General features: G+C 36.1%; 1 protein-coding gene across 3 annotated transcripts in view; it reads left to right on the forward strand.

The window, feature by feature from the left end:
* Window positions 1-27,023, forward strand: part of HS2ST1 (heparan sulfate 2-O-sulfotransferase 1) — a 169,537-nt gene that overhangs the window by 111,769 nt on the left and 30,745 nt on the right. For all 3 annotated transcript variants that reach the window (XM_055341087.1, XM_055341088.1, XM_055341089.1), the window contains exon 2: window positions 18,994-19,232. In XM_055341087.1, the coding sequence (XP_055197062.1) occupies window positions 18,994-19,232 (239 nt within the window). The remainder of the gene's footprint in view (window positions 1-18,993; window positions 19,233-27,023) is intronic.

The following is a 27,023-nucleotide window of genomic DNA, read 5'->3' on the forward strand; positions in this document are numbered from 1 at the left end:
GTTTTTTTCTTTTAATAGTTTGTTTAGTCATTTAGATGTTTTCTCTTTCAAACTATTATTAAAAATAAAGGGGAACATTTGCTCATAAGACTTTGGATATATGTTTTCATTTTTCTTGGGTAAATACATAGCTGTAGAATGGCTGAGTTCTATGGTCAGATGTATGTTTGACTTTTTAAGAAACTCTCAAACTTTTCCAGAGTCGTCCAATTTTATATTCCCACTAGTTCATGAGAATTCCAGTTTCTCCACATTCTTCTGAAGACTTAGTATGGTATGGTCATTCATTAATTTTAGCCATCTTACTAAGCAGTGTGTGGTATCTCCTTGTGTTTTCAATTTTCTTTTCCTTAACAAGTAAGAATTTTGAAAATCTCTTCACATTCTTATCTGTTATCTCTATCTCCTTTGGGGAAATATCCAAGTCTTTTGTCCATTCAAAAAAATTAGGTTGGTTTTCTGCATATACTAGCTGCAAATCTTGGCTATATATTTTGCAAATATTACTTCCTCTTCTGTGGCTTTCCTTTTACTTTTCATGTCTTTTGATTTCAGTGAAGTTGAATATGTTGATTTTTGCTTTTGTAGTTCTTGTGATATATTTAAGAAATATTTGCAAACCTGAAGTTACTAAGATTGTATTTTTTCTAGAAGTTTTATAATTTTAGTTCCTATGTTTAGGTCTATGATCCATTTTGAGTTTGTTTTTCTAGTAGTGTGAAGTAAGAATTCTATCTTGTGTGAAGTATGTTTTTCAACATATGCCTATCCAGTTGTTTCTATATCATTTCATGAAAGAGTGATCAGTTTTCCTGTTGAACTGCCTTGCTAACTTTTTCAAAAATCAATTGATCATATATATATATATGGTTATATTTTTAGATTAACTGTTCTATTACTTTGATCTTGATGTCTGTCTTTACACCAATACCACAGTCTTGACTACTGTAACTTGACAATATCCTTGAACTAAAGTAGTAGTTCTCTAATACTGCTTTTTCAAAATTGTTTTAGCTATTCTAGATCCTTTGCATTTCCATATAAGCTTTAAAATTGTATTATACCAAATATTTATACCAAAAAGCCTGCTAGACTATTGTCCGTTCAAAAAAATTAAGATTTTTTTTTGCATGGTATCTATATATAAATTTGGGAGAGAATCAGCATCTTACAATAATCTTTCATCCATGAACATAGTGTATGTCTCTATTTGGGTCTTAATCTTTCTCAGTGATGTTTTGTAGTTTTCACTGTATGTCTTATATATATTTTTGAAAATGTATTCATATTCTATGCTATTTTAAGTGGTAGTTTTTGAAATTTTAATATTTGATTGTTATTGGTATATAGAAATAAATTGACATGTTACTGATTTTTATTTCCTGTGACCTTGCTAAACTCATTAATTCTCCTAGGTCTCTTGTAGATTCCTCAGGAATTTATGCAGAGACAACCATGCTTTCTGCAACAAAATGTAGTTTTACTTTTTGCCCTTTAATTTCTGTGCCTTTCTTTCCTTTCCCTTTCCCTTTCCCTTCCCTTCCCTTTTTTTACCTTATCGTACTGACTAGAGCCTCCACGACAGTGTTGCATAAAAGTGATGAAATGTGCTGAATTGCTAATTTTGGGGTAAAGACATCCATTTTAATTTTTAATAATGATGTTAGCTATAGAGTTCTCAAAGATATACTTTTATCATTTTGAGGAAATTTTCTTTTATTTCTACTGTGCTCAGATTTTTATCATGAAAGGATTTTGGATTTTGTCAAATGCTTTCTCTGCATGTATTAAGATGATCATACAGTTTTTCTTTTTTAGCTTGGTATTATGAATTGTGTTGATTTTTGAATATTAAACCAACTTTGAATTCCTACATGGGTATGATGATTATATCCTTTTATATATTGTACTTAATTACTTAAATTAATCAGTTTTTGCCTCTGTATTCCTATGGGATTTGGTCTGTAGTCGTTTTTTTGGTGGTGGTGGAGAATATGATCTTTATTGAGCTTATCCACTGGAGTGGAAATAATTCCTGTATGGAACCAAACATTTGTTGTTATAACTTCTGCCTCACAATTAAAATCCAAACAATTTTTTAAAAACAGTCAACTCAATCAACATGCACTACTTCAGCATCAATAGCTTCATTGAAGCCACAGTAACACTTAAACATGGTTGAGACTCAAATGCAGACATTTGGTTGGTTGGAAAGATAATTAAACTTCTAACTTGCTCAAATAGAATTACGAAGAGGCAATATTGTGTTTTTTCACAGAGATATAGTCCCCTGGAATCATCAACACTGGACAGCTGTTAAGAATATTTAGAGTCCTGAGATAATAAGAAATCTAGGCATCCTTTCAACAGTTTTCAGTTGTCCTTCCTTCCTAATCAAAGATCTGTGGATATGTGGAATGACATCACCACCAGCAATAATAGCCTCAACCGGAGAGTCCAGCTCTCATCTCCATGAACAGCAGGTTGCAAGCAACTTTACCTTTGGTATCATTTCACAGTACTGAAGGCTATGTAGAATGACTTGGGAAGTGTTCTCTCTTCAGTTTTCCTTAAGTTTGTGTTGAATTGGTATTTTTCTTAAATGTTTGGTAGATTTCCTAGTGAATCAGTCAATCTGGGCCTACTGTTTTATCTGTGGGAAGGTCTGTTTGTTTTGTGGGAAGGTTTTCATCTACAAATTTAATTTCTTTAGTAGATAAAAGGTTATTTAGTTTAGTTACCCATACTTGACTGAGCTTTGTTAATTTTTGTTTACCAAAGAATTTGGCCATTTCTTCTAAGCTGTCAAATATATTGGCATAGATTTGTTTATGTAATGTTACTCTATTTTCTATAGTGACTTCTTATTCCTGATGTTGATAATTTTGTCTTTTTTCTCATCAGTCTAGCTACAGACGTAGCAGTGTTTCGTGTTTATTGATTTTCCTATATTTTCTCTTTTCTATTTTGTTGATTTCTGCTCTTATTTACTCTTTCTAGTTTCATAGGGCAAAGTTTAGTTCATTAATATTAGACCTTGCTTCTTTTTTTATTTGGTCATGTAGTACTATTAAATTTGCCTGTAAGCACTGCTTTAGCTACATTTTAGAAATTTTGATATGTTTCAGTTTTGTTACGTTTGAAAAAATGCTTTTCTAATTTCCTTTCATTGTTTTCTTTGTCCTTGGGATTACTTGAAGTATGTTGTTTAGTTTAGATATTTGTAGACTTTTCAAATATCTTTTCTATTATTGTTCATTTAATTCCATTGTAGTCAGAGAACATACTTTGTATGATTTGAATTCTTTCATATTTATCAAGCCTTGTTTTTTATGACTCAAAATATGGTCTATCTTGTTAAATGTTCCAGGTGCATTTGAAAAGAAAGTCTATCTATGATCTGGTTGGAGTGTTCTATAAATGCCAATTGGCCACTTAGTCGATAGTATTATTCAAGTTTTCTGTATCCTTACTGGTTTTCTGTCTACTTGTTCTGTCAATTATTGAAAGCATAATGATGAAATCACCAATTATATTTGTAGATTTGTCTATTTTTTTGAAGTTGTTTTGTGTATTTTGAGACTTAAATGTGCACAGGTTCTTTTTTTATTATTTATTTATTTATTTATGATAGTCACAGAGAGAGAAAGAGAGAGAGGCAGAGACATAGGCAGAGGGAGAAGCAGGCTCCATGCACCGGGAGCCCGACGTGGGATTCGATCCCGGGTCTCCAGAATCGCGCCCTGGGCCAAAGGCAGGCGCCAAACCACTGTGCCACCCAGGGATCCCCTGCACAGGTTCTTAAGGTCATTATGTCTGCTTCATAAATTGACCCCTTTATTATAATGGAATAACTTTTTTTTTTCTCTAGCAATATTCTTTCTTCTGAAATCCATGTTACTAATGTTACAGGATTTCTTTGTCTTTTAGTGCCCATGGCTCTTGGTCAGGTTACTTTGAAAAATGAGGAGGTAGACCAGATGAAGGGTGGTGGGCAGCAAAGCAAAGTTTATGGAGCCAACAGTACAGAGCTCCCAAAGAGGGAGGGGACCCAAGAGGGTTGCCACTGAAGTTTCTAAGTCTAGGGGCTTTTATGGGCTTGTTGGCAGGCTGTTTTAATCTGATGAGCCCTCCATGTGCCTGTCACCCAGCCAGGTTTTTGTGCCTGTGTCCATCCTATCTATCAGGTAGTTGTTCACGTGGGAAAGGGTGGGGGGCTCCTTCCAGGGTGGTATAAAATCCTCTTAAGGGTGGTTTCCTCTTAGGGTCAAGGTCCATTGTCCCTGCCTGCCTGCCCTTCAGCTGTCCTTCAATATTAATATGGCCACTCCAGCTTTCTTTTGATTTATGTTAACATGTTAAATGTTTCTTCCCATCCTTTTTCTTTTAAATCATTTGTTTCTTTTATTTAAGGTGGGTTGCTTGTAGGCAGGATATAGATGAATCTTACTTTTTTATTCAGTTTGACAGTCTTTCCCTTTTCATTGCAGTTTATATATTATTTGCTCTTAATGTGCAAATATCAACTTTCATAATTATAAATAAGGATTTAAGAATTTGAATTATTTAGTAGATCCTATCAAGTAACCTTGTTCCTAAATTTTATTTGTCCTTATGACCACTTTATTATATTTAGATTTTATTTCCAGTTTATCTTCAGCCACCAAAAAAAAAAAAAAAAAGGCAAAATTGAGAAATAAACAGGGACTCTTAGAAACCAAATGGCCTCCAAAGGCCAGACGTTATGCCTCAGAGAATTCTTCCATTATATGTTAGTTTTATGTAAGGATAAAATGGTGAATGATACCTAGGGGGTCATAAACTAGAATTAACAAAAATGTATTAGCCAGGTTCTAGTCTTGTTTAGTAGGCTTTGTAACGACTCATATTGGCACAACTTTTAGGTCACTCAGCATCTTCCATCACACTGGGAGGCTTTTTTTCTTTTTCATTTTCATACATTTTCCTTTTTTTTTTTTCCTTTTTTTTTATTTTATTCTATTTTATTTTTTTCCTTTTAAATTCAGTTTGCCAACAACACCCAGTGCTCATCACATCTACAACTGTCTTCATAGTGGTCCAAAAGAAATAGTCTGTAGAACTTGAATTCTCAGTTCCTGGACCATCATATCAACATCACCTGGGAACCTGACAGAAATGTAAATTCCTTGGGCCCCGAATTAATTAACTGAAGATGGTGGGAAGGCAGGAATATCTTTTCTACAAATCCTGGAAGTCATTCTGTTACATGCTCAAACTGAAAACCACTGCTTTATGGGATGATGTATATCAAGCTCCAGTGAAATAATGGCAAGTTTTCAGCATCACGAATTCTAACTCAAACAGCTGTTGCATTAGGTTTTAGTTAATGATCTCCAAACCCAGCTGGAGTTGAGCCCTAGTTACTCCTTATTCTTTTTACTTACTAGTCAAGGGAATATCAGGTGCCATTGTTGAAGTGTGAAAATAATTCAGCTTTGTAGACAGTATTGGCATTTCTTTCTTGATTTTGAAAATGCTTTAATTTTCTTGGTATGGTATTTATTTCCGTAATCAAAGCACATCTATTTTAATGGCAGTTTCGACTTACGCTAGAATCTGAGTCTTTGGGAACCGTTTTTGTCTTCCCTGAATAACTTACTTTCTACCTTCACATCTTTCCTGTTATCACATCTTTATTTTACGTTTCAAAAAGAATGCTAGCAGAGTTTTATTTTAGTAAAGAGCATTCTGTAGTAATCAGGCCCAAATATATACTTTCTGAATTAGAAAACTCATCAAGCACTCAAAAGGCATTCCAAAGGCCTATCAGTAAGATTGAAGCCAAGGGTATAAGTCATACAACTGCTTTGCTTCTTGAAGTGCACTAAATACGGATATTTAAAAGTGGTCAGTGTGGTCAGAAACACTTGAAATGTCTATTATTAGTAGGTAAATTCATGATCTTGCAGTAATATTCTTATATTGGTTTTGATTGTATTGCACATATAGGTAGTGTTAGTGAATGAAACCTTTAGACTGAAGGCTGGTGGTCTTATATACTGTTTTGAAACTTATATACTCTTTTTAATTCTCTACTTTTCCTTCATGAGCTTATTCACTCCCTTGGTATCAGTTGTTGCCTTTGGTTGTGACTGCTAAAATTCTATCTCTAATTCAGAAATTTCTCCTGAGCTGTATGTTTTTAGCAACCTACACATTATTGGCTGGATATTCCATAGCACCTAAAACCAATTATGTCTAAAATTGATAATCCAGGTTTTCCTCACACTAGCTCTGTGAATGTTTATGGAATCAGAATTGCATAGTAGCTTATTTTTCACTTGGTCGTGACCCCAGATGTATGGGGAGGACCTTATTCTCCATTAAAATGTCATTCTGATACTTCAGAAATTTTCCAGAGGTACTCAAATGTGTTTAAAAAAAAAAAAAAAAAAAAGAATCCCCTCTACTTCCAAGATCTGCCCTGTCTCCTTTTTGTCAACTGAGCAACCATCCCCAGTCAAGCGTCATTGTCTTTGCTACTTCCCCAAGAGAAAACTTTCTGACGAAAGTCCTAGAGCCTTCATGGTGCCAGGATTGATACCAAGTTTCATGTAGAAATAGAGAAATTTCTTAATATCCGCCTCCATCCATGGCATACTTTGTCACTTGTAAATCTGATTTGTTTGCCCATATAGGAAGTTGGCTAACTATATAACAACTATTCATGCTTTCCCTCTCATAGTGTGTCTTTATTGCTAGGGTGCAACTGCCCACCCAAAGCTAAATCGTTTTACCACTACCTCTGCAGCTAGGTGTAGCCGTATGACTAATGTTTGCCAAGATAGTTGAGACACTGTTGTGTTTTCTTCACTCTGTCTTGCCATATCTGCTAACTGGTTGCAAAATACTTTGAGTTCCTGGAGGAATGTCAAAGTTATAAGAAGGAAGGAAGCTGATTCCTTGATTCACTATATAGAAGGCCATCTACCAATCTGGAGAACTCAAATTGGTACTTGAATAAGAAATAAGCTTCTGTTGTGGTAAGTGATTGAAATTTTATGTATTCTAGTACTTTATGTTTCCCTAACTAAAATAGTAACCCTGTGTATTACAGATCTCTTCATTAAAAACAGCTCCTTTGTCATCGTCCTGCATTTCCTTTCCCCAACAGCTCAAACACATGGAGATACATATAGATATCTAGCTGTCCATGAGGCTGGGAGAGAGGAAATGCCATATTACACTCATTCCAGATCTTTCCCACTATTGTGTTTTCTCTACCCTGTCTTCCAGACCTCTTGAAGTTAGTAGTAGTATTCTTATATAAGCTCAAGATAAAAGCCCTTATGAAATAGACTCTTCAACATAGCACTTACATATTTGATTTCTCAGTTTGAACTTCAATGTCAATTCTCAAATGTCTTGAATTCCTTTCTTCTCCTATCCTATCTCTTTTTGGTACAAAAGCTTAGAGAAAAGCCTTAATCTCTTCCAGCTTCCCATCTACTTTTTCTTCTAAGCTTCTACTCTCTTCACCTGTCTCCTACCTGTCTAGCTTCATCCTTATTACAACTGCCATCCTTCAGGTCTTCATCTCCACTATGTCTTCAGAAGATGAATAGTCAACTCCAGGAGTATCCCTCTATAAAATGATGCTTCATGGAACCTTGCATTGTAGAGGTCTTATATGGGCTGTTACTTAAAACTCTTCAAGAATGTGTCTACACTGCTTACAAAAAAGTCATTCTCAAAGGATGGTCCATGGATATCAGGGCTTCTCAAGATCCTTTCAGGGTGTTCAGAGAGTAGTCCACAACTATTTCCATAATAATTCTGAGTTGTTAGTTGCCTTTTCCATTAGTTGCCATTTGTACTCATGGTACAAAAGCAATTGTGATGTTAGACTATACTAGTAATCTTTGTATTCTTTACCACATTGATTCATAGTTACAAAATGAAGCCATTTTCATGTAAGAATATCCTTTATAAAGCAGTCAAAACCATTGACCTTATTGAATCCTCACCATTTAATATATATATTTTTAATATTCTGTGACAAAATGGAAAGTACACCAAGCACTTCTGCATTTCAAAGTACAGTGGTCATCTTGAGGAAAAGTACTTGGGTTGATTGTTTTAATTGTAAGTTCAACAAGCCGATTTTTCATAGTATACTGTTTTCACTTGAAAGAAAAATAAACAGGTAAACTATGTTTATCCAAACTTGGGTAGACATTTCCTAAGAAACAAAGTGAACTTGTCAGTTCAAGGAAAACCAGCTGACTGACAGTATTTATTGCTGTTATAAAATTTGACAAACTGTGACTGCTACCGCAAACATGACATCTTCCCAATACTTAAGAACTTTTCTCATGAGAATGATGGTGATGTAATGCTTGTAATTTTTTTGCACAGAGGGTGGGATTGTATCATTAAATGTATTAATATTTGGAGGATCTGTATAACACCATGAACCAGTATTTTTCTTTCTTTCTTTTTTCTTTAAGATTTAATAGACAGAGAGAGAGAGAGAGGCAGAGACACTAGGAGGAGGGAGAAGCAGGCTCCATGCCAGGAGCCCAATGCAGGACTCAATCCCGGGACTCCAGGATCACGCCCTGGGCCAAAGGCAGGCGCTAACCGCTGAGTCACCCAGGGATCCCCTGAACCAGTATTTTTAAAGTGACAGTATTAGGTAGATCAATATAACAATGTATGAAAAGTTTATTAATATGGTTTTATATCCCATTGTAATTAACCTCTAAGAAACCAACACTTCTTGAATTTTAATGTAGCATCAAAAAAGATTATTCCCAATTGTTTGCAAAAGCTATTAAAATGTTCCTTATTCAACTGTGCATTTGTAGGAGTCTGATTTTCTTCATAGACTCCAAAGAATATGTTTTCATTTTGAATAGAGAAACAGGTATGAAAATCTAGTTTTCTATTAAGCCAAACATTTAAAAAGATACCTAAAAACTCTATACTAAAAATTTTTTTTCCTTTGGAAAAAGCACAAAAATATGTCATTTATTCTAATATGTTTTATTATTTTTAAATGGATTAATATTTTTAAGTTTTACAGTTTTTATTTCTAGTAGGATCATGATAAATATAATCCACATGAACAAAAACTTTGGAGTCCTCAGTTTTTAGGTATATAAAGAAGTTCCAAGATCAGTAAGTCTGAGAACTGCTGACTTCAAAGTTCATATCCCTACAGTGGTGATTAAGACACTGTGATCGGGCTTCCGCCCACTGGTCCATCTCATGTTTTCCCTTGCCCTTACCCCTTCTCCCAAATTCTAACCTTATCAAGAATCACTTTTAGGGCCTACATGCATCATTCAGTAGTGTGCCTCCAAGCCCCTTCCCATCATCACACCATTTTACATTCCCACTAGTGGTCCACATCCTTATTGTTGGGTTGGGTTGGTTGGTTGGTTTGGTTTGGTTTAATTATAGTCATCTTAGTGGGTGTGACTGGTTTTGATTTGTTTTCACTAATGACTATTTTGTTGAGCATTTTTTCATATGTTGGAGAAACATCTTTGGAGAAATATCTATTCGGGTACGTTGCCCATGTGAGTATTTTCTTTACAATCAGTATGTGTTCATATGCGTAAGTTGGCGTTTTCCCCTCGAATATATATAAGAGAAAGGAAATTTTAAACTGAGGAGAAAAAAAGGTAGCACTTAGGTTGAAAGTTAAAATGAGGGCTTAAAATTTACATATAAACATGCCTCTTAAGTTTTCACTATCAGCTCATTTTTCGAATATGGATAAATATTTGTTGATGTAGCATCATGATACTGCATAACAAAATATGCAGGAGAGGTAAATCCATAGAGACAGCACAGATTGGTAGTTGCTAGGGGGCAGGTGAGAAGGAAATGGGGAGCACTTGCTTCCTGGGTATTGGATTTCCTTCAGGGTGAAGAAAATGTTCAGAACTCGATAGAAATGGTGTGAATGTGGTAAATGCCACTCAATTTTTCACTTTAAAGTGATTAATTTTATGTTATAAGAACTTCACTTTTAAAAATTATCAAAAACATTCACAAGATCTTATATGGGTTCATTAATATTTAAACAAAAGCATTTTTAAGACACTCAACAGTGTATAAAGCACTCATTTATTTTTATTTTATTTTAAGATTTTATTTATTTGTTCATGAAAGACACGGAGAGAGGCAGAGACATAGGCATAGGGAGAATCAGGCTCCCTGCAGGGAGCCCAATGTAGGACTCGATCTCAGGACCCCAGGATCACCACTGAGCCACCCAGGCATCCCAGCACTCATTTATTTTTAATTTAACAGGTAATTACTGAGTTTCTCTACTCATGCAGTGACTTCTCCTAAACCTTATAAGCATGTTTTACATATACATTATGTATGTACATTAATTGTACATTAATTCTTAACATTAATGAAAATACATTATAAAAATAAAATTTTCTTTCCAAACTTCATCTCACTGATTAACTGCCACTAAAAATATATTGGTTAATGCTCTTGAGTTGATTAGGTAAGAATATTAAAGTAGCTGTTAAATATCTCATCAATCCAGTAACCATCAATATAATTCTTTTTGTTGTTAGGTTACTAACTTAAAAGCATCGGAGTTATATTTTACTTAATATACTTGCTAAGCTTGGTTATAGTTTTTTAGTTATTACACAAATTTTAAAATGTGAAATTCTTAGGTTACAACTTTATTATGAATCTGAGAAAAACCTAATCATCTAGATGAAATAATAGTTACAAAGAAGCTCAAATTATAAATTTCATATTGAATGAATTCTCAGAGTTTATTTTTCAAGGAAGTTGTCCATTTTATCAGGCTGTCAAATTTATGTGTGTTAAGTTGTAGTATTCTAACCTTTTGATCTCTACAGAATTTCTAGTGGTGTCTTGTTTATTCCTAATATTAGTAATTTGTCTTTGTTTTTATCAGTCTTGCTAGAATTTTATCAATTTAATTGATTTATTTCAAAGAGCCAGTATTTGTTTTATTGATCTCCCCCTTATTGTTATTCTGTTTTCAATTTCATTGATTTTTGTTCTTTATTCCATTCCTTCTTGCTTTGAGTTTATCTTGCTCTTTTTGTGGTTTTTGAGGTAGGAACTTAGATGATTGGTTACAGATTTTTTTTTAAGATTTTATTTATTTATTCATAAGAGACAGAGAGAGAGAGAGACAGAGAGAGGCAGAGACACAGGCAGAGGGAGAAGCAGGCTCCATGCAGGGAGCCCGATGCAGGACTCGATCCCAGGACTACACGATCACACCCTGGGCTGAAGGCGGCACCAAACCGCTGAGCCACCCAGGGATCCCCGAGACTGTTCTTTTTTTATGTATGCACGCAGCGTTGTAAATTTCCATCTTAGTCCTGCATTAGCCATATCCCACAAATTTTCTTTTAATTCACTTCATTGTCTTTTTAAAATTCCCTGTGATGCTTTTACTTTTTGTTTGTTTTCTCTGCTTTTGTTGTTTCTGTTTTGTTCTTTCTGCATTCTTGTAGGTTTTTTAAATTATTATTTAATTAGATTTTTTAATTAAAATTATTATTTAGAATTACTTTTGATTTATCTAGTGTTCTGAGTGTAATGTCTTCTTATAGCTTTTCTTAAAGCTTTCTAAAACTTGCTTTAGGTATTTATATAAATATCACTTGTCACAGTCTACTGATGCCATAAGTGAAGTATAGAAACCTTATCTCCACTTACATCCCTTTACTATCTGCCATTTACAACATAATTGTCTTAAATACTTCCTCTGTATATATTTAGAACCACATCACACAAGGTTTAGATAACTTTCTTCAGCCAGTTTTTTAGGGTAAATCTATTGGTGGTAAGTTCTCTTAGTTTACTTTTTTACTTTTACTTATGAGAATATATTTTTCATTCCTGAAGATTATTTTCTCTGAGTATTGGATTTTTGTTTGTTTCAGCACTTGAGGTACATTGTACAACTTCATGCTGTTATTCTCCTGTCATTACAGTTTTCTCCTATAGTTAGGGTTTCATGTGCTCTGGCTACTTTCACGATTTTTTTCTTTGTCTTTATTTTTCAGAGTTTAATTATGATGTGTCCTATTATGGATATCTTTGGTTTTCTTGTTAGGAGTTTATTCAGTATTTTGAATATTTATGTTTTGGTCTCTTGTCAGAATGTCGTGTTTTCAGCTGTGAATTCTTTCAGTACCCTTATGGTGGTGCCTCCTGTCCTTTCGAGATTCTGTGACATTAGGGTGCCTGGGTGGCTCGTTTGGTTAAGTGTCCAACTCCTGGTTTCATCTCATGATCTCAGGGTTGTGAGATTGGGCTCCGTGTTGGGCTCCACACTCAGTGTGGAGTCTGTTTGGGATTTTCTCTCTCCCTCTGCCCCGCCCCTCTGCTTGTGCTTGCACTCTCTCTCTTTCTAAAATAAATAGATCTTTTGTTATATCCCACAGTTCCCTGAGGTTCTTTTGCTACTATTGTTTGCAGTAGAGTTTCTCACTGTTACTGTTGTTGGGTAATTTCCTTTGTTTTGTCTTCCAGTTTACTGAACTTTTTTCCTTTCCTACCTACCATTCTGCTATTGAGCCTATTCACTGAGTTTTTAATTTTTATTCAAAAAAAAAATTGAGTTCTAAAATTTCCATTTAAGTCCTTATTTTTATATATATTTTTCATTACTGAGCCTATTTGCTGAACCTTTCTGTTTCTTCATTTGGTTCAAGCTTGTTCATAATTGTTCATGAAAGCATTTTTGTCGTGACTACTTTAAATCTTTAATAATTCTAACATCTCTGTCGTTTGAGTGTTGTCATTTTTTGTTTGTCTCTTCATTGAGTTTGAGATCTTCTTGGTTCTTGGTACATTGAATAGTATTTGATTGAAACTTGAACATTATTATGTGAGACTCAGTCTTATTTAAACCTTCTCTTTTAGTTTTTTTCTGACACTGCTCTGACAAGGGAAGGTATGCTCTTTTTCACTTCCAAGTGGAAGTCCAGGTCCTTGCTCAGCCACTGTCAAGATCTGGGGGACTGCTGGGCAGGGATGTGAGTGGCTTTATCACGATGGAGGTTGGTGCAAGTCTGACTCTCCACTAGGTCTCCTCTAACACTACCAAGGAGGGGAGGGGAAGAGGCCCCTCATTACTGGCATGTGGAAGTAGGTATGTTTGCATGGTCTCCCTGATACTGTAGAGGTGATATGAGACCTGCTGCCCAGGATGAAAGTCCTGGCTCCCTCCTTGATCTTCTCTGAAACCACCCTATCAGGGATATGGAGTTCCTTCTTATAGCTTCATGATGAGGGTAGAAGTCTGGGCTACCCACGTGTTAGACTTGCTGTCCTTGGACCTTTGAAGGTGGACATGAGACCACAGTTTTTTTCTGTAGGGTTTGACTAAAGTATAGTCATTGTCTACCAGTTTTCAATCTTGCCTTGCTGTCCTCCTCTTGGTCTTTTGGCTAGAGAGAATAGGGTATTGTTTGGGTTCTTTCTGCGTGTGCCCATTTCTGGGCTGTCAGCCTCTATCGCTCCAAATCTGGGATGTATGAAGCTAAAAGAAAAGGTAGGGAACTTGTCACTTTGTCATTCCTAAGTCCTAAGAACCCTAACTCGTTGGCTGCCTTCTCTCTCCGTCTTTGAGAGTCTTGTGCTTGTTTGTATATAACGTGCAGGGTTTTTAGTTGTACGTAGTGAAAAGAATAGCAGAACATTGGTCTACCCCATCTCCCTTAAAGTGAAGGGTGCTGTCAGCTCCGTTTTACAGGAGGATCCACTTAAACTTAAACTTTTAATGATAGCTCAAGCACCCTTATTGACTGCTTGGAAGCCACACAGGAAAGCACTTGCCAGTGTTAAGTGTCCAGTCTTCAGCCTTGCATATAGAAATTTATCTTGTCCCCATGGTGATTGATTTCAAGAAGGCTGATCTAGGCTAAAAATATTCTTACGAAAGTGATGTATACAATGAGGCAACCAATTTATTTAAATTATAATGATTGCCAAGCACTACGTACATAAGGGTCAGGTGGTGTTTGGTTAGATAGTACATTCACAGGGAATGGTGCTGAAGAAAGGACCAGTTCAATAGCTTCATAATAATTTTCTTTTGGTGCAACTTTGTCGCTTCCTACTTTGCATAATGTACACATTTTATGCCTGCTGAATAAATTATACTTTGTAACACGGTTTAGGGATTTACACAATTGAAAGTCTGTCCCTAGAGAATGCTGAAGATCCACCTTAATTAGGGTATTTGATGGCACCAGGCTCTTAGAGCCCAGTTTATCTAGCTGTGCAATAGGCACACTTGCCATGGGGCCTGGACAGGTCAAGTTCTGTGCCAGGGCATCCTCACCCATAGCTATTTCTCAGATGGATACTGCTGGTTTCCTCAGTTCTTTCCACCTACAATCCTTACTTATGAGTAACCTATTTTTTTCCTATATAATATTATATCCTACTGCCTAAAGGCAGTTTACTGTTAGGCTTGCTGTCCTTGGAGCTTTTTTTTCCCCCCAATAGTTAATCTGGAGTCATAGAGCCCCCTTCCTGAAATGCACAAGTCAGTCTTTCTGGAGAAAGGGTCCATAGTTTTCATCATACTCTTAAAGGATTCCATGACCCAAAAAGTCATAATGCCACTAATACCTTTGCTCCGCCCTGTATCATGCATATATGATTTATATCTCTTTTAAACCTTAACTTATTATCTACTAAAGTATTAATAGCGTCATTTCCAATTTCTACGTTTTTTCTTATAATTAGAAAAAAGTTGGTAATTTTTTTCTTAGTATTCTCTTATTTATTACTTATTTACCTGTTACCTAACTACATTTTTTTATTTGAACATGCAGAAGTTTCAGTATTTGAAGACAAGGCAATGTATTGCTCTTTCCTTCTTCTTCTTCTTTTCTTTTTTTTTTTTTTTTTTTTTGTCCCTCAGGTCCTAATCTGTTATCCACAATACAGAAATACTACACATTTTGGACATTTGTGAAGTATTTATTTCCTGCTAAGACCATTTTAAAATTGAACTGTGGCAGGGGGAGAGAGTTACATATGCATGGATCCTTTTATTTGTATAAAACACAAAACTTGTTTCTCTATAATTTCTCTTATTTCTCTATAAAGATATAAGTTAAATTATTTAGTACATTGAACATTTAATAACGTGTTCAAAGAGGAAAGGTGTTTCCCCAAAACAACAATCATAATGTTTAATGTTAAAAAAAAATTGTCATAAAAAGTTGTGTTGTGTGGCAGCCCCGGTGGCTCAGCGGTTTAGCTCTGCCTTTGGCCCAGGGTGGGATCCTGGGGACCTGGGATCGAGTCCCATGTCAGGCTCCCTGCATGAAGCCTGCTTCTCCCTCTGCCTGTGTCTCTGCCTCTCTCTCTCTCTCTCTCTCAAATAAATAAAATCTTAAAAAAAAAAGTTGTGTTGTGATTTAAAAAAAAAACTCTTTTTCTGTTTTATTCCGTTTTTCTGTATGTATCAGATGTCTGATACATACATCTTTATGACTTAATGCTGTGTAGGATCTGGCTTGGTGTATTTAGTGCAGTGTTTTATATGTAGCTTCATCACTATGTTCTTGGACTAAATAAGACCTTTATTGCCCTTCCAGTTCAGAAGTAGGTAATCACTGCTCTCATGAATGGACTTTTAAAAGACTTAAGTTTGTTGATAATCTGCCACATGGAAAGGTTCATTGGGCTGAAAGATATGCCTCCTTACACAGGAGCCTAGAAAGAACTATAATTACCATGGCATTCGGTATCTTTCTTCAGTGTTGGGAGCATTAGTGCCAGTGGCACCTGGCCTGTCTGTAGTTTCATGATTCTCAGATCGCATCCCATGGTGCTATATACATTTTGTGGTAGTTCTGAAGTAGCTTGCATGGCAGATTCTTTATAATTCGTTGCTCAAACATGAAAAAAAAATTATTTCAGAAAGCATCGTATTTTAAATTACTGCCTACATTCTCTAAGTGCACAACAAATATGCTGTAACTAATAAAGCTTCCCCATTGATTTAAGAGAGTCTCAGAATCAGAAGAAGCTGTACTAACTAGATGCAGAGCATCTCTGATTAAAAAAAAAAAAAAAGAACTGGAAATGTCAAATACCTAGTAAGTAAAGAATATGGCTATGTTGCAAACACCCTTGCTGGTTTTACATTTGTCCCAGGTGGAAAGAGAGTTTTTTACCATCAGCAGTTGTTACTATTATTCAACTAAAGATTTGATTTTTTTTAAAAGATTATTTATTTTAGAGAGAGAAAGCATGAGCAGGAGGAGGGGCAGAGGCAGAAGGAGAGGGAAAGTGAGAATCTCAAGCAGACTCCTGTTGAGCACAGAGCCCAACATGGGCCCAGCTCTACCTCAGAACCCTGAGATCATGACCTGAGCCGAAATCAAGAATCGAATGCTTAACTGACTAAGCCAGCCGGGCACCCCGAGATTTGATTTTATAAGCAAATATTACTAACAAAAGTTCTCTTGACGTTCCACGCAATTTTATCTTTATGTAGTTTTAGGCATAACACTATGTTAATAATTATTCTGTTTGTCAAAGCAAAGATGCTTGAAAAACAGGAAATCCATATGAATATATAATTTGAATCAGGAAAGTAGTGACTCCCATATTTGTACCTTTTCATAGAAATCTTTTTAAATTGTGTTAACATACAGTGCATATAATTTAATATACATGATGAGCCAAGATTTATGATTAATTTTTATAACCTGTGACCACTTTAAGAAATAAAAAAATCCATAAACTAAATGGTCACTTCTTTTTAAAAATATTTTTAATTTAGTAGCTAATTTTCCCAGCAGTTACTGAGCTTGTAAAATTTTATTAAATAGATGGAATAATTATAAAAACCATTAATAGTGCAGATTTTCTTTAGTCATTAAGTAGTCTGTAGGTAAAATGAGTACTCACTTAGGAAATAACACCTAGAATCTTCTTTTCCAAATGCTTGATGTCAGAAAAACTAGTTAAACTGAATTCAGCCTTGTTGCTTTTAGGTGAATCTTTTAAAGGCAATTTTATGCATGTCTGGGCTGCCAAAGGGGACTTCTTTTGTTTCTGTTAGCACCTGAATGACAGCGGCACTGTTTTATTTTCTTTTGTGGAAAGAGGATGGCATGTGTATGTAACAATATCATAAGAGTTTTGGACTATGATGACAGTTCGAGGTTGTTTGGGAGATTAGAGTCCTTAAAATTATTAAATATAATGTGTGTAGGCTCTCAATAAATGCATGTTGAATTTAATCTGAGGTAGCTTCCAAATCCTATGTAGATGCTTGTAGCCTCGTGTATTACCTTGATTTATAGGTCCATTTGAAAAGCATTCTATCATGTGGCATGTGCTTTTTTAAAAGTCCTGTTTTTTCTTTTTCTTCTTAGCCTCCTTCTATAGATTGTCTCTACTTGCTCCTTAAATATTGGCATTTCCTAAGATTCTGTCCCACAGCCTCTTTCCTATGCTACATATTCTAGATTATCTAGGCAGTTTCATTCTTTTCTATGGTTTTCCCAGATGTCTTGCAGTTGAATGTTTATTCTCAACTCTTGACCCATGTGCCCAGTTATCTACATAACATCTGGATATCCCAGGCAATCTAACAGTGTGTTCATCATTAAGCTCATTTCTTTCACTGAACATTCCCATCTAACACTCCCAAGAGGAAAACAAAAAGAAAAGAACACATATATGCATAGACATATAGAATACATGTGCTTCTTCTGTTTTGGAAAGCCCACTGCTAATAAGAGCAGGCCTGGAACTTTTATTCAAGTCTTGTGACTGTGAATCTCAGCTCAGAGTATACTTTCTATAAAGTGGTGACCATATCTTCTGAACCAAAATAGAAGATGCATGATTTGACCATATTTGAAGTCTGCACTTGTTACTGTAATTGTACCTCATTGCTTTTTCATGTCATTTTGTTAAGTGGAGTATTATGGAGTATTATGTTAAGTGGAGTATTGGTATTATGGTAGACCATCAGTAACACGATATTTAAAAATTGCAATTATGCGACCTGTGGTATGGGGTATAACATGCATGTGTTGTGTTAGGGACATCAGATAATACTTCCCCTTTGGGCATTATGTGTGGAGGCTGAGGAATTCACCAGGCAGCATTAGGGTATAGGGGAAATGGAAGAGTGTTCAAAGCAGGTGAGACAGCTTGCACAAAGATCTGGTGGTAGGAGGGTGCACAGTATGTGTAGGCAGCTGTCTCTGTGCAAAGTAACTTTTGTAATCTTGTTAGAGGTTTTTATCCTCTAATTTCTCTCTTTCCCTTCTCTTGCTTCCTTATTCTAAAAAACATCCAAAGCTGAAGTTTATATTAAATAGAGAATAATAGTAATAGAATGGAAAATGCTAACTATTTTTCAAACTGCATGGTAGTGATTTGAGTTAGACAAACCATAGAATTTAGGGAGTAAGCATAGCCAGGACTTAGAATGTAATGCAACACCAAAAAGAAAAAGGATTTGTAATGGTATAGTTTCTACTCTTGTTTCCTAAAATCACTCCAGCATTTATAACCACTACCCTGCTACCTTTTAATAAACCAGGGAGTAATTAAATACTAAGTATAAATTTGAGAATCTTTGCTTAAGTTACAATGACTTTCTAAGTGCATTTTTACTATGAAGTTTAGTATTCCATGCAGTCTGTCTTTGTGTACTTGAGAATTAATTCAGGCTGTAGAAATTCTGTTAGGTTGTAGTATGACTTTTGAACTGCACTGTTCTCTGGTCTGTGGTATTTTAAAGTTGATGACTGATTATTCAGTTGTTCTGTATATGCATATGTATTATCCTTTGAAGAGTAATTCTAAATGTTCGGTCTTCAGAACATTTCTTCAAGTGCTCTTACACATTTCTTGAATAGGAAAATTATGTTCCAGGAATGGGAAATTATTTTCATTGTCTTTAAAATCTGAGTTCGTAACTGTTTTTCTTTGCAGAAAGGGCGATTGCAAGACATGAAGTTCGAGAAATTGAGCAGCGACATACGATGGATGGCCCTCGGCAAGAGGCAGCACTGGATGAGGAAGAGGACATGGTGATCATTTATAACAGAGTCCCCAAAACTGCAAGCACCTCTTTTACCAATATTGCCTATGACCTGTGTGCAAAGAATAAATACCATGTTCTTCACATCAACACTACCAAAAATAATCCAGTGATGTCACTGCAAGACCAGGTAAACTCGTAGAGGATGAATAAATGTTTTCTGACACTTCCTCACTCATATTTTGTATCTCAAGAGGAAAAAGCATTTTAAGGGATTTGTGTACTGACCTCAATGAATTATAAGTCTCTTGGGGAACAGTACCAAACAACTTTTCTGTAATTTTACATCTTTCACAGTATTTGGTACATTTCTTTGCATATTGTATATATTCAAATATTCATAAAATTAATGAACTTATTAAAAGCTTGAATTTTTGAAGAAAAAATGATGCTCTTTAGTATGGTATCCTTTTAGAAATACGAAATATTTTTAGCAAGATACCTTGCAATAAAATCATTCTGTCATCTCATTTTATGATAGAGAAATCTTTATTTAATGAATACCTATGTTCTGTATCCTCAGTTTTGTGACTAGCCTCCTAAACTTCATCTTATCCTTACTAGTAATTTATATAATATTAGATACAAACTCCTGGAGAACAGAGATTGTGGCTTATATTTTTAACATAATCTTGCCTCTTAAGTTGTTAAGAAACTTTAGATAAATAGCTTTAAGAAAAGTGGAGGAAATTATCTCATGAAATAAAATCACTTATCTCTTTAGCAGTAGTCACACACATTTTCTCCACACCCGGAGTTCTGATTATAATTATAAATAGAATTCTCTGAGAAGGGCAGTCCCAGTGGCGCAGCGGTTTAGTGCCACCTGCAGCCTGGGGCGTGATCCTGGAGACCTGGGATCGAGTCCCACATCGGGCTCCCTGTATGGAGCCTGCTTCTCCCTCTGCCTGTGTCTCTGCCTCTTTCTGTGTGTGTGTCTCTATGAATAAATAAATAAAATCTTAAAAAAAAAGAGAATTCTCTATAAATATTGAAGGGAATGGAATTGGGCCTTATGAGGAGAAAATATTTGACAATACTATCTAGGATTAAATACCATGTTAAGGTAGCCTTATTGGAAAGGTTTTGTGATAGACAGTTAAGAATGTATTGATCTCTTTGAGGGCAGCTGAACTTGTTTAATTGTTACAGAATTTACTCTTATCCCACTCTTAAGCATACTTAAAATCCTTACACTGAAGCAAGAGAATAACATTGATTCGTAAGGTTAAGATTTGGTTTCTTAACCAAAACAAGAGCTGTTTATAAAGGCTAATAGTATATAGCATATCATCTGGCCATATAATTCTTGGCTCTCTGCAGCATCCTCAATTACTCTTTTTCATAAAACCAAAAATCTGCATCCATCAGCCAAACTAAACAACTCTTCTGTAAATGAGAAGAAACATGAGCTTATTAAGCTAAGTGGATCATAAAAACTATTCATTATGTAATATTGTATATCTCAAGGGCAAGTATCCTAAATAATCTGTTTTTATATAGTGTGTGGTAGATTTTAAATTTCTTTGCTTGATTGCTTTTCAAAATACATCTTGGTTTAAAAGGAACATCTCTTAATACATAGTAATTTTAGATTTATTTCAGTAATATTTTTTAGGAAAATAAAGTTACCTTGTTTATTTTGTGTCCAGCATTACAAAATTGTATGGCAGCTACAAGATGTCTGATGGTGACATTGACCGACCGTTTTTTTCATGAAATAAGAATCTATGGAAGCTCTCCACATATGACATTTACGGGCATCATGTAATGATACATTTTCCCAGTTGCATTTGGATGAGATAAACCTTCTGTTTTTCTTTCAATACCTCGTTAGTTATATATAGAAAAAAAAAACCATTAGAGGAGAGGCATAAACACTATCTTCAAAGCAGTTGGATTACATAATGAACAGCACTTAAAACATGTTTGTGTGGGGCAGAGTAGAGAAATAGTCTTTAGCTCCAGCTCTTCCCTGGATGTATTTTGTATGTACTATACTAGGCACTGTGCTAAACTGTTCACATACTTCATTATTTCTCAAATTTTAGAGGCAGAGTCCAAATATTTTGAGTCTGGTATTAAACTGTTGAGTGAGTAATAGCTATCTCTGCATATTCTCTGATCCTTAGAAACAGTTGTCAACTTATGCTCTCAAGTTTTCATTTATTGAGTATATAGTATGTACAGAGATTGTGCTACATTCTTAAAGATTAAAAAGCAAGGCTACATCTTTCAAGAAGCTTATTTGTAATTAACTTGGAACATAAAACATAGATGTAGGAATCATGAGGACTGTTTAAAGAAAACATCATTTTATGTTATTCTTACCAAATTATTTAAACCAAACTGTTTCTCACCAGAATGTTTAATCTAGACCTAATCTTGAACAAGCAAATAAATCCGTCCTGTTAGAACATTCTCCAGAATAATTGTCCTGAACAATTGTGTCAACATCATGACAGTCAAACAAGATGTGGTTGGGGGTAAGGCAGGACAGTCCTCTTTAGAGGTAAGAAGGCTAAAGAGATATGAAAACCAAGTGTGTGATTTGTAATTGGATCTTTGATCAAAAATGTCTGCTACTTGTTTTCAGATGGTTCAGAAAAAATTAAGTTTGTGCATGCATATGGAGAGAACAAAGAGAGAAGCAGATTGACAAAATGTGAAGTTAGTGAATCTTAGTGAATGAGTGTACAGATGTTGACCATATTATTTTTCAACTTTTCTGTAGTTCAGGGATTTTTTCACAGTTAAGAAATTGAAATAAAATAAGAGGGAAAGTTAAAACAAGGAAATGAAAAGATAAACATTTGAGAATATGAGGTGTGGGATGCAACGAGACTGAGATGGACTGAGTTGTGGGAGTTATACCTTTGAGGCAGGCTTTACTCAGTGAATAGGCAGGGATTGTCAGGAGACAGGTAATTAGTTGGCTTTTGTAGTTGGAAAATGAAGTTTACTCTTCTATCATGAAAATCTCTCTGCTTTAGAGAACATCTTGGTTTTAACTGTCAAGTGTTAAGTGGCAGCGTCTTTTAGGATCTTTCTTAATTCTCTTCTACTCTTAACTGTTTAGGTTTGTGATCATATTTAACTCTTTTCTGAGCATTGGAAATATCCAGAATTTTCATTCTCTGTAGGACAACATAGTAATTTTTTCCCCCTCTTAATTCACTATTAAGGCACCTTCTGGTCTTTTGCATTACAGTCCATGATTTGGTGTTAGTTTCAGATACTGATTTTTTAGAGCATCGCTTTAGATGAGTGCTTCTTAATTTGTAATATGTATATTAATCACTAGTTAAGATGCAGATTCTGATTCAGAAGGACTGGGATGGAACCTGAGGCCAAAACTGGTTCTTCTGGTCCTTTAACCACAGTTTGAGTAGCAAAGACCAAAACACAGTTCTCAGTGGGTTATGAGAAGATGCATATTATAATCTTCCCAGGATAGTGAAGTACTTACCTTTAAATTCAAATTCCAAGCATACATACATACATACATAAAATAAAAAAAATAATAAATTCAAATTCCAACCTCCCCAACAAAATCCAGAATTCTTATCTTGGCCAACAGGCCCTTTTAAATCTAGTCTTTGTCCATTGCTTCAAATTCTTGTTTACTAGCCACACTATCCTAGTCTTCTGGTTCATTGGCTGTATCAAGCTTTTCTCATTGCAAGCTGTCTGCACTTAACCATTCTGTCTTAGAATGCACGTCTCCTGGTTTCTCACCATTGACTTCATATTAGTTATCCTTTTAACATTCTCTAAATGATATCCTCTCAGAAAAACCTTACTGGGCCATCCTATGTATCTTCCAGGTTACTATGTACCATCACCATTCTTTCTGTATCTTTCCTGTTACTTACTGATTTATTTGTTTACTATTGGTCTTTTCTTCTGTATAAGCTCCTGTCTTATTTACCACTGTATTCCTTGTGTTTAGAATGGTGTCTGAGTCATAGTACATATGTTCTATGAATTCTGTTAAATGAACACATGAGAGAACAAATGAATGGGCTTAGGTACTGAAAGTAGTTCTTAGTGGAGCACAATGCCAATAATGATGATTACTGGCAGAATGAGCCCCTCTGATTGATGGTAATATGGTCTCCCCTTACCTCAGGTGTTTTGGGACACGCCCACCCTGCCTCTGCAGAAAGGATTGAACAATACAGTTCTGGACTTTGGTGAAAATATTATGCTTTATTGCTGCTGGATCTTTCTTATATTTTATCCAATTATTATTCATTTTTCCTTTTTGTGTAGAAAATTTCTTCTCTAGATTTGTCTCATAAAACTACCCACAGCCTTACAGTGGATGTGTATTTTAAGTATACTCATGAGTAGGAGTTTGGTATATAGTCATTACCCAAGTTAATAGTAGTATTCATTCACTAGGTAGTAATTACAAAGTTGGAATTTGGCCAGGATTGTCAGGATGACATTCCTACTTATGGATAGTGAAAACAAGTTCTTTCAGATAATTAATGTTAAGATGAATCTTATTAAGAATGTAGGTCTGAGTACCCTGTTATAAGATGGTGCTTTCTTAGCTTTTTCCTCTAGCGCTGATTCAGGTCTGAATCCACTAGCAGATGAATCACAGCACCATTCCCTATACCACTTGTGTTTTCCCTAAAGGTCTTCTCTGGTTACTTGCTAGCCTGAGTCTGCTTGATTTATAAAGTCTGACAGAAATCACAGTTTCGGATCTGCTCCAAGCTAGTTATAAAAACGTCTCTTTTCATGTAGTATATCTAACAACTACTTCTGAAACATCCTTCTTGATAGTCTCTTTCAATCAGAGTATGGAAATACTCTTTGAATAAAGTCAGTATGGTGACTTTCTTCTCCCCAAGCCACTGTTTTCAGTGTCTTCTTCAGTCTCTCCTTCACTTCATTTGCTACTGTTAACGTTTTGCTCCTTTCACCTACTACTTTCTCTTTCACTAGTGTCAGGTCTAGTCGGGGAGAGTCCACACAGTAAATGGTGCGGAAGGTTGCTCATCTAATCTCCAAATCCACTCATTCCTCTCTATTCCAGAGCCTTGTCTCAGGGTCTTGAGCAGAACGCCCCCCTGCAGGGGAAAACCAGAAGAAAACTGAAAGGCTAGGTGAATGGTACAGGAGAGGGCAGAAGGCAGAAAATGATAGGGCAGGAACTGCAGTGAGGCTGACTGGTGAAAGGGTGAGAATAGGGATGGAGGGAGGAGAGGCAGGGGAAACCCTGCAGGGGGAACTCTGGGGAGAACCAGTGAACATGGCTAAAAGAAGTGGCTAAATTCAGACTTTGAAAAGGAAGCTTTTCTAAAAGATTTATTTATTTATTTTAAGGGGGGGTGGGAGGAGCAGAGGGAGAGGGAGTTGGGGGTGGGGACGGGAAACAGACTGCTTGCTGAACATGGAGCCAGATGCTGGGCTCCATCTCATGACCCTGAGATCATGACCCTGAGATTGTGACCTGAGCTGAAATCAAGAGTTGTCTGCTTAACCGACTGAGCCACCCAGGCCCCTCAGAAAAAGGAACTTTAAAAAGGTTGTTCTTCAAAGGAGGTTAAAGGATAGTTCTAGAATTTTAGCAGTATGTAAATGGCACTTTTAAATGCTCCACCTGTTCGCCAGATTAGTCTGAACTGCTGCTCGAACCTTATCGACATCATTTGTTTGCTTAGCACTTTTTTCCTTTCTGTAAAGGGAAGGTCAGTCTCAGCATCTTTTGATTTATTGCAAATTGTAAACCAGCCACAACTTTATTAATGAGACTTTACCACATTGCCTTAAATATTGATGAGATGAAAGAAAAACATATGCACATGTATATTAAATATGTAGCCTTCAATATTCTTGTAGCTGGAGATTAGAGAAAGATTCTGTGTGTTTTAAGAGACTTTAATAGTAATAATATAGAGAATTTAAAAGCAATAATAACCCATGTAAATTTACCTCGGAATGAATTTAGAAAATAAAATTTAAAGTCCTATATAGACTTTTAAATCAGGTCTCTTAGTTTTGACTAGCAGTGTTCAACAACCCCTGAGGTTACCCAAGATAGTAGAAAGGCAAGAATAAGTCAGCAGTTGTTGCAAAATCCTTGTCCAATAAAGAGTAGTGAACAAGGTGGATTGAGATCTTGTGGGTTGAGGAGTGTTGTTTTTTTTTTTTTTTTTTTTTGTTAAGATTTTATTTATTTGAGAGAGAGAGAGAGAGAGAGAGAGAGCAGGAACAGGAGCAGGAGGGAGGGGTAGAGGGAAAAGCAGGTTCCCTGCTGAACAGGGAGCCCCACTCAGGACTCGATCCCAGGACCCTGGGATCATGACCTGTGCCAAAGGCAGACGCTAACAGACTGAGCCACCCAGGTGCCTGAGGTGTTTTGAATGACTGGATCTGAGACATTTGCTTAGTAGTGGATAAAACATGAAATTCTCAGTGCCCAAGTTTGTTGATCAAAGTCATGATACAATTACTCTCTTTTCACATCCTTCTGGTTTTTTTTTTCCTCTCAACTTAATTTGAACAATAATAAAGAAATTATCTTGTGGTTTAGAAGGATTATTAGACCAAAACTTAAGGTGTGTGGTTCTTGAGCTTCAGTTTTTTTTTTATCTGTAAAATAAAGAGTACAGGATATCCTAAGTTCCTTCTACCTCTAAAATGCTGATTCTCTAAACTATAGAGTTTGAGGTTGGTGACAACAGTGGAAGATTCATGCTTTGTTCTGGTCTCGCCCATCTCCAAACTCTTCCCCGAGTCAGCTGGAAGTACAACCCTTTTTCTCACTTCATTAGTTTTTTTTTTTTTTTTTTTTTTTTTATTTATTTATGATAGGCACACAGTGAGAGAGAGAGAGAGAGAGGCAGAGACACAGGCAGAGGGAGAAGCAGGCTCCATGCACCGGGAGCCTGATGTGGGATTCGATCCCGGGTCTCCAGGATCGCGCCCTGGGCCAAAGGCAGGCGCTAAACCGCTGCGCCACCCAGGGATCCCACTTCATTAGTTTTTAAACTGTGTTTCTTGGAATGCTTCAGTTCCAGTATGCTTCAGGCATCACTGTGTGTGGGTAGGGGACTGAGCAGGCAGGTTCATTCTGCTCCTGTCCTCACTTCTGTTTTGTATATTGTGGTGGCTTACAAGATGATCTTTAAAAATCAGTTATATGGGGATCCCTGGGTGGCGCAGCGGTTTGGCGCTTGCCTTTGGCCCAGGGCGCGATCCTGGAGACCCGGGATCGAGTCCCACGTCGGGCTCCCGGTGCATGGAGCCCGCTTCTCCCTCTGCCTACGTCTCTGCCTCTCTCTCTCTCTCACTGTGTGACTATCATAAATAAATAAAAAAAAATCAGTTATATTTCAGTATACTTTTTTTTTCCTTATCATAAAAGTAGTGAACATGAGAGTATATCTCTGCTAAAGAGCTTTTATAGACCTCAGGGCCTCCTTTGCAAAGCAACTACAAAAAGAAGCTTCATGTAAATAAAACCACACAGTAGCTCCTGGGCCTGCCTACCTGTGCTCCTCAGTGTGGTCCGCTGACCTGCCATCATGTGGAGACTTGTAAGAAGTGCAGAACCTTGGGCCCACTCTAGACCCACTGAATCAAAATCTTCGTTTTATCAGGAGTAAGTCCCAGATGATTCATTTGTTTGAGAAGCCCTGCAGCAGTCCACATATTGTCCAGCTTCCTGGGCTCTTCACCTGACACTGAAGGGCACATATTGGATGAAGCATGTCCTTAGGAGGGTTCAGTTTAATCCTGACCATCCTTAGGAAAGGTGCAAGAAAGAAGTATCCTTGAAGTTTATATTCATGCCTAACTCTTATTTCCACTTTATTTCTGTCTTTCACCGCACAATGTACTCTTAAGTTTGTACTATTGATCCTCTCTAACATTTGGCTTACATAATACCATTTTCTCA

This window comes from Nyctereutes procyonoides, unplaced genomic scaffold (assembly GCF_905146905.1).
Source record: "Nyctereutes procyonoides isolate TBG_1078 unplaced genomic scaffold, NYPRO_anot_genome, whole genome shotgun sequence".
NCBI lineage: Eukaryota > Metazoa > Chordata > Mammalia > Carnivora > Canidae > Nyctereutes > Nyctereutes procyonoides.